This window comes from Hippocampus guttulatus, chromosome 1, assembly GCF_054856545.1.
Source record: "Hippocampus guttulatus isolate MCC_2025c chromosome 1, RoL_Hgut_1.0, whole genome shotgun sequence".
NCBI classification, from domain to species: Eukaryota; Metazoa; Chordata; class Actinopteri; order Syngnathiformes; family Syngnathidae; genus Hippocampus; species Hippocampus guttulatus.
Genome location: NC_141261.1, coordinates 20,455,845 through 20,464,877, shown reverse-complemented (window position 1 = coordinate 20,464,877; position 9,033 = coordinate 20,455,845). Strand labels below are relative to the sequence as shown.

The following is a 9,033-nucleotide window of genomic DNA, read 5'->3' as shown; positions in this document are numbered from 1 at the left end:
ATGATAATCAGAGTACCGTATTTTGACCAGTGGTGTGACACTGTATTTTTGCATTCAAAATAGTGGAGTTGAGTTCCTCTTGAAGTAGCTTAGATGCATGTACTGTACTGTATGTCTCTTGGTGAAAACGGCTCAACTCAAATCTTACCTTTTACCGTAACAACCCTATGCTATAAAGGTCATTTTGATTGTCAGGCATGTGTCAAGACGAGGCCGTGGGAATGTCATCTTAGACAGCAAATGATGTTCTCAATGATTCCATTGTTGCTATGTGTTTATTTAACAGTGTACATTAAGTGATGATTTCTTCTTTCGTTCTCAGGATGGGAGTGTGACATAAACCATCCCGTGGAAGTCCTGAGTAGCTGTGAGTTTCACACATTGTTTTTTTTCTTCTTACAGTTAATGTGCCACATTGTAGGAAATGTGCAAAACGTTCTATACTGCGGGCGGGTGTTTACTGTAGCTCACTCATTCTTCAGCTTAAATAAATTGCACCCAAGTCTGGGACAGGCTTGGAGCAGCAGTAGGGAGACATGCAGTCACACATGGAGTGAATCGGTGAAGTGTGAGGGTGCCTCATGGTCCACAGACGCAGCATCAGCTGCTCAGCAGAACGATGATGTAGATGAGAAGCAGGCAGATGAGGATGAGGGTAAAGTTGACAAAGAGCTCCTGCAGGTTCCTCTTGGCCTGCGGAGTCACCTCGATTTGGGATGCACGGCGGATGGCCGACTTGGTGATGTGCTGGACGCGCTCCATGTTTGGGCTGTTGTGGTCTGCTGTGTGGCTGAAGAGAGGCAACAGCGAGGTTGAGATGGTGAGTTTAGATGAGGGAATCAGGACATGAAGGTAGCGCAGGACGCCTGCTGAGGAGTTCGGGTCCGGGCTGGTTATGCAGCAGAATGCTTTGAATCTTCTGCAGGTGAAAGAAAACAGGAAGAAGTCTAATGTTACCCGCCTGCTGCGTGTATTATAGCTAATATATAATTAGAACTCAAAAATAAATTGAGCAGAAAACTTAAGGCAAGGGTGCACTAGTACAGATTCAGCAAGGGGTTGAGTTGGGACTTGAAACCGTAACTCGAACTCTTTGCCCCTGTAAGAATGTTACCTTTAACAAGAGGCAGGACCACGGCCATCTAGGCAAGTACCGGTAACTTCTGCCAGTGAGATAGGTCCGCTAGCAAATAGCCGGAAAATAATCTGTTTTGATTCTGAGTCATCCAGGTTGTGGGCATTTGCAATAGTTGAATTGAAGCAGCTAGATTTTTCACTGTACCTGCAGTTTTTCAGACAACCATCATCCAATTTCAAACTCGAGATCCGTAGCAACTGGGCACTACGTGACGAAATTACCAAGACGACCCATGGCTGGAGGCGCATCGTACGGCACTATGGCCTCGGGCACCTGGCGCTAGGGCGCAAGAAGCTTCTTCAAGGAAGATGTCGTTAAATACATCTTTTTTCCAGTTAACACAGATGGCTAAAGTAAAGTTTCTACTTTGGCAACAGCACGTAGACACAGTATTCCACGCCTTTGTTACATCTCGGGTGGATTACTGTAATGCACTTTATTTTGGAGTCAGCCAGTCCTCCCTCAAGCGCCTGCAATTGCTTCAAAATGCCGCTGCCTCCACTCGACGTCCCTTGTGATCATGCGACCGCCGCTGCGGCACAGCACATGGCGGTGATGATAAGAGAACTGGTCGGAGGCGCCATCTGAGGTCCGATGAGGTGGTATCCCAGACTAGCAGGAGCGGCAGCATCGGATGTCATGACAACAATGTGAAGTCAAAGTCGCCACGGCTGCTTTTACACATTTCCCCAGCATGGTCACGCGCCATAAAAGTCTTGTCACATGCCGAGTTTGATGGGAGATAAATGTGAGCACATGGGATGCCGTTTTAAATGTCTTTCATCGCGGCTTTGAATTCCTTTTACGCTCCGATGCGGGAATTTCCTCTGAACAATGCCAATGGGACAAGGTGACCATGCTTTTGTATTAGTAGCTGCTGCTAACAGTGACCATCTTGCACTTGTGGGTCACCTCTGCCAAGTTCTTTGCTATTTTTACTGGCTAGTGAGCTTTGAGAGATTTTTATGAACCACTACTGTATTTCGTTATCACTCTGATATGTTTCTTCCACTCCTGAACTCTTCAGTCCCCGATTATAACTCGACAGGTTATCGCCTTGTTCCCCACATGATAACTCTTTCGGTCTGCTCATACTTCCAACCTCTGGCCTGGCTTTTGCATTTTTCAAATTATTGGACAGTAGTCTGCAGCAAAGTATTGAGACGCTGTGCATGACAACTTCAGGGAGTGAAGAACAGATGTTGATGAGACTCTATGGGAAATATTTTCATCAAGGATCATATCCTAACCAGCTGAACTAGTATCCGAGAAAATCAAACTTGCAAGGTCGAGAGATTCACAATTTACTTCCTTCTAACACTTTTATCTCACTTAAGAAAGTCAGCAAATGCTAACTAAAGCCATTCAGCTGTTAAAAAGACATAAACATGTGATTAAAAACGGAACAATCCTATTAATCCAAGCAACTGAATGTCGTGTCATTTCAGTCCTTAATTAAGGAAGAGATGTATTTTCCTCTCAGTTCTGTCATGATTCGGTTTAGGGACCAACAGGTGGCACTGTAGGGCTCCCCCGGCAGCTGCACACCTGTTGGCCATTTGGTAATTAGTCGTATAAAAGGACTCCTGCCCGAACACTCGGTGTCGGGTCATTGTTGCTTCTTGCTACTGCCATGTGTGTTGCTGTTTGCGCTTAGTTTCTGTCATGTTTAGTTCATTATGTTTTAGTTTTAATCATGGTTTTTGTTTGATACTTTGGACTTTGTTTGTTTTGGATGTAGTTTTCTTTGTTTTAAATACAATTCTTCAAATACACTCTGCTCCTCCCTCCTGCCTGCTTTTTGGGGTCCACCACCACCTTGCTACGTGACAAGTTCACACAGATTTTTATTTTTACTTTGTCGTGTCAACCTAGTCAAATGGAATTTTGCATTTTTACATCTCTAACATTTGTCGTATACTGCAACAATATTGCACCGTCAAAGTCAGACTGTCAGCTGTTCATTCGTGGAACAATGCGCAAGTAATCCTGTTTCTCGCTGCTAATGAGTGAAAATAATTCAGTGTTCCCAGTAAAGCCGAGGAGCTTTCGAGGCCACTGCTAAACTTAGCTCCCGTCTAGTCCAAAACGGATTTTAAATCTTCATTTTTCACCAAGTCATCTCTGTGTCGCCGCTTGCTGTCTGCACTTTAGTTGGCCTTGATTCAGCGGGAGCTATCGTTCGTGTAAGAACGTCAGCCGGGTTTATTGTTTGATCTCAAGCACATATTTTGCAAAAGAATATTTACATTCTTTGTGTTTGTTTATTTTTGCTGAGGAAGAGGTGACAGCTTCCCATTCAGTCAGTGAATACAAACGGCTATTGTTAGCTCCTCTTCACATGGCATCGCTCCAGTGTGGCCGTGCTGAGTCATGTGGCTGCTTGTGTACAAAAAGTGTTGCGCCGTTCGAAGTTCGCAATCGATGATGCATGATCACACCCTTCTTCCTCAAAGAACTTGAAAAGAGCATACGGTGAGCCTCTACATCAGAATCTGAAGCCGTGATGATGTCCGCTCTCACTTTTAACAGCTGACGGGTGCCGCTGCTTGGCAGCAACATACCTTATCTTCAGACTCATTCATAGTTTCCATCTAACTGGGTTTCAGCTGCTATGGAAACTCTATCCGCATTGCAGAGACGAGTCAAAGTGATGATGGAGAAGTCATGAAAGAAAACATGTTTCTTCTATTATTAAATGATGAAAACTAAGCCTGTTTTCTAAGCCACACTGATAAAAAGGGTGTGTTGAATTTACTCAATTTTATTTCATCAAGAGGTTGGGCAAAATAAAATCATCTGGATCCAGATACATTTCTCGAGTAGTCTATGCATCTACTTGTAAAAATGTAACTAAATCCAGATGATTCTGTTGTGTGCAGCCACTTGACAAAATAAAATTGAATAAATTCAGCACACCATTTTTTTTCTCAGTGCAATGAGCCGATGTAATTTAGCAATGAATTTTTGCTCCTGGGAGGCTTTCGGTCCAAAGTCAGAAGCGCACTCACTCGCCAGAGCATCAAGTCTTTCATTTAGGCTTTACCTTAATATTCGGTTTTGATTGACAATGTCAGAGATGTATTCTTTTAATCAGTTGTTCATCGCTGTGGTTGAAATTTGCACTGCATCCTGCACTGAAAAAAAGTGTTTGTTTAATTTACTGTTATTTTATCCAGTGCTCAAAATAAAGTCCTCAGATGCATTTAAGGAGACTATCCGTGTACGAGATGCCCAAGATGGCCGCTTGTGCGCCAGTGTGTTCGGCGACGCTCCTGCCATTTCGGGTTTTTTTTACTTTTCGCAATGCTTGTTACCTCCCTAACAGCGTCTCGGTTGGTTTATGATCGCCGATCGTTGTTATTGATTCAACAACACGTCGGAGATTCGGCCGCGTTTTGGCAAGACGGTGGTGAAAAGACGCTACCTCCGTTCTTGGCTAACCTGCCGGCTAATCTCTTCCGCGTTCGCTCGCCCCCTTCACAGAAGCGCCGCCGCCGTCGCCGCCGCGGCGGCAAACGTAGCGGTCAGCTCGTGAAGCTAAAACGGGATCTGAGACACACTTCGATTGCTCCGGCGTGGTGTGCCCTCGACCCCGTCGCCTCGTGCTTGCTAACATCGACTATCGACTCTTTTAATTTCGTGCAGTATGTGACCAGCCCGACACATGAACAAGGTCATATTTTAGACCTTGTCCTTGCTTATGGTCTACCGGTGTCAAATCTGGAAGTCCTTGAAAATGGGATTTCTGATCACATGGCAGTTTTATTTGACATAGTCTTATCGCATGCTGCTGTGAAATCTGCCGCTCCTAGTTTTAAACGCCGAATTTTTAACCCTCGCACTGCTAGTCGTTTCTCTGATGCCTTTAATAACCTTTGCGTACCCTCGTCTAACACAGAGGAACTCACCTCTTGGTTCAACTCATCATGCCGTGCCATCCTGGATTTGGTGGCTCCTTCAAAAACTGTGCTCCCAAAACCTAAACCCGAGCCATGGTTTAACGACATTACCCGCGCAGCTAGGCAGGGGTGTCGCAAAGCCGAACGCAAGTGGAAAAATGACAAATTGCATGTCTCTTATCAAATTTGGAAAGACTGCTGGCGTAACTACCAGCTCACAGTAAAAGAGGCCAAAAGAGAATATCTGTCGGACCTTATTCAAGCTAACCGTCACAACCCACGCGCACTATGTAAAACGATTGATTCTGTACTCAAACCCCCTCTGCCTACTTGCTCGGATTCTTCACCCGAGATGTGCAACAGATTCCTTCAGTTTTTCATTGATAAGGTCTCTACAGCTAGGACTCCGGTCTCAAATACCGCATCTGACCCCTCTGTCCATGTTCCATGTTCAGCTGTGCTAAATTCTTTTGAAACTGTGTCCTTGGCGCTTTTGGAGGATGTAGTTCGCCAGACGAAGCCATCTGGCTCCCCTTGCGACTCTCTTCCCCCGCACTTCTTTCAGGAGGTTCTCCCGAGTGTTGGCGCATCAGTCTTGGATATCATCAACAGCAGCCTCTCTTCTGGTGTAGTTCCCCAACAGTTTAAACATGCTGTGGCCCAACCCTTGATCAAGAAACCTGGTCTTGATCCAGATGTGCTGTCAAGTTTCAGGCCAATTTCCAAACTGTCTTTCATTTCCAAAATTCTGGAAAAAGTGGTGCACATGTAGTTGAAATTTTTCTTGGATGAACATAACATCTTGGAGGTCTTCCAGTCAGGTTTCAAGACGATGCATAGCACGGAGTCAGCCCTGTTACGCGTTTCTAATGACATCCTCCTGGCAAATGACTCTGGAGACCACGTGTGTCTAGTTTTATTGGACTTAACTGCAGCATTTGATACAGTGGATCACAGTATTCTGCTGACTCGTTTGCAGCACTTGGTGGGCATTGGTGGCAGTGCTCTTGAGTGGTTTAGGTCCTATTTAGCTGACAGAACCTTCTGTGTCAGCCTTGGCTGCTCTGAGTCACGCACTGCTCCCCTGTCATGTGGTGTTCCACAGGGCTCAATTCTGGGGCCTCTGCTGTTCTCACTGTATCTGCTCCCATTGGGTTCCATCTTAAGGAAACATGGTACTCCCTTCCACTGCTATGCAGATGACTGCCAGATCTATGACCCACTGAGCAAGAAAGACGCCTTCTCATTAAGGCCACTCCTATCCTGTCTGGAAGAAATCAAAACCTGGATGGCACAAAATTTCTCGAGATTCAATGAAAAGAAGACAGAGGTGATATTGTTTGGACCCAGTGGCCCTTGTACATTCCATCCTGTAGACTTGGGCCCCCTGTCTCCTTATCTTAAGTCAACAGTCTCAAACTTGGGCCTTAAACTGGACAGTGATTTCAAACTCGATCGGCAAATTGGTGCCGTTGTTAAATCCAGCTTCTTTCACCTTAGACAGCTGGCCAAAATAAAACCTCTCCTCTCACATGAACACTTTGAGACAGTAATTCATGCCTTTGTCACATCCCGGCTCGATTACTGCAATGCCCTTTACTTTGGAGTCAGCCAGTCCTCCATTAAGCGCTTTCAGCTGGTCCAGAATGCCGCTGCTCGCCTCTTGACTGGTACTCGTAAGAGGGAGCACATAACTCCTACTCTGGCATCCCTTTACTGGCTCCCCATTCATTTTAGAGTTATTTTCAAGATCCTCTTATTTGTTTTCAAATCTCTGAATAATCTCGCGCCACCTTACCTCACTGAGCTCATCCGCCCCTACACACCTGCCCGGCGCCTCAGGTCTGTGGACCAGACCTTATTAGAAGTACCAAGAACTAAACTGAGGCTCAGAGGGGATCGAGCCTTTTCTGTTGCTGGTCCCTCTCTCTGGAATGACCTCCCACTGAACATTCGGCAAGCCTCCTCGCTGCCCATCTTCAAAACCCTCCTCAAAACTCACTTGTATTCTTTGGCATTCGACTCAGCATGACTTAGATTTGTTCTTGGTTTTACTGTTTGGTGCTTTCTACCGCCTTTATTACCGATTTGTCTTACTGTTTATTGTGCATGTTAAATTGCTCCATGTACAGCACTTTGTATGCAGCGATGGCTGTTTGAAAGTGCTCTATAAATACTGTTGACTTGACTTGACTTAAAAATATATCTAGATCCAGATGATTTTATTTTGGGCTTGATTAAATAAAATTGAGTAAATTCAACATAAAATTGAATAAATTCAACATGTGTAGTTAGAGGTGTTTCTAATATTTTTGCTTACCTTGTTTAGCTAGAGTGTGAGTGCTATATTGGAGAACGCCTGTAGTATGATATAATACAGTTCCACACCCATGTTAACAAACAAATGAATAAATACACAGTGAAATGAATTCATTTTGACTAACTCAACCAAAGCTGAGCATTATTCGAGTTCTCTAACTGCAAAATTTGGGATACAGCTCCTCTATTGAATCTCATTACTTTGAGTCAGTGTACCTAATGAAGTAACTGAAAAGTTGAAATGAGGTTGTGTAATTCAAAGTCTCTCCCCTAGCCCCAAACTAAAACCTTGCCTTCTACGCAACAGGCAACAAAAAAACAAAACAAAACACCGAGACACATTCGTGATGAAGCTCTTGGTTCTATAAGGATGTTGCTACTTACCTTTCAGATGAGAGCAGGTCTGACTGGTGTTTGAAAGACAAAGAAATGTCAGATATTTGAGGCTGTAAACAGGAGAGTGGGAGGGAGGGTAGGAAGGAGTGCGAGAGAGCGAGCTGGAGAGAGAGAGAAGAGACAGAGAGAGAGTTATGGGTCTTGGAAGCGTGAGACTTACCAGTCCCCAATAATAAAATGTATGTTGTCAGTTAACTTTTTTGGGGGGTGGGGGGGGGGCAAAATTAGTTTGTGTTTGTGTGTTCAAACCTCTGGGCTACATCCTCCACTTGGACAAAATCTAAAAAATAAATTTAAAAAACAAAAGAGGTAAAAGTAAAAACTAAATCGCCTGCTCTGGTCCAGAAATACTAGAAGAATAACGGAGAGTTTTGATATTAAGTGTGTGTGAACTAAAGATAATAGAAATGTTTTCTCAGCAGGCATATGAGACAAGCTGTCAAAGCTTAAGGAGACTTAAAGTAGATTCATTCCTGGCTGAAATGTGAAAGTGTGCGAAGAAAGGAACTGTACCAAAAGTGTGACAGTCTTGTCGTCATTTATCTGATTACAGCCGGTTATAAACTGGCTGAGAAGTTCACAATTGCTTTGAGGCCAGAGATTAAAAAAAAAAAAAGTCTCATGGTCTTACGCAGGCTTTAGCAAATGCAGCTCACATGCTTTCTGTGTTTTTGTCTTCTTCAACTGGACTCAGACTTTTTATTTCCTGCTGTAAAGAATGAGGTTTTTTTTTTTTTTGCACATCTGGGGTTTTTTTTTTTTTGTTCCAGGAGCTGCACAGCTTTGTAGCCTTACATGGTGAAAAAATGACTGACCCAAAACTGGAGTGAGAGGATGAGAGAGAATGAAACAGCTTCTCCTGCATGTCAGCACATCTTATCTTGCAGCATTGAAAAGGTGATAACAATTGAAGAAAAAAAGGACATATGGAGATGGACAGTGGAATCACAAAAAAAGTGGTTCCTTGAGATCCAATTTAGTTTGATGCTAAAGCTAAGTAGCGTTTACCCGTGGTTTTGCGGCAGTGGGAATAAGGGTTGTGGTCCTTTAATCTTAATAGACTGAACACAAATGGTGCAGCAAAAAGATATGGACAGACAATATAACTGTGGTCACTAGGCTTAATATCACCAATCAGCGAGTTAAAAAAAAAGTATATCACTCAGCACCAATGTCATCAAAAGATGGGCCAATCAATTTAAAACACTTAGTTACTGTCCAGTCAACTTCCAACACTAATGGGAGATCCAGAAACCCAACAACCCCCAAAAGTCCTAC

General features: G+C 43.9%; 1 protein-coding gene across 1 annotated transcript; it reads right to left on the bottom strand.

Annotated features, from left to right (window-relative positions):
• Positions 1-256: 256 nt before the first annotated feature.
• On the bottom strand, positions 257-7,836 carry pln2 (phospholamban 2). The gene is made up of 2 exons (XM_086117876.1): positions 7,744-7,836; positions 257-919 (listed from the first exon to the last, which is right to left on the bottom strand). The coding sequence occupies exon 2, from the start codon at positions 760-762 to the stop codon at positions 601-603; it is 162 nt and encodes a 53-aa protein (XP_085974002.1). The 5' UTR covers positions 763-919; positions 7,744-7,836; the 3' UTR covers positions 257-600.
• Positions 7,837-9,033: the final 1,197 nt, after the last annotated feature.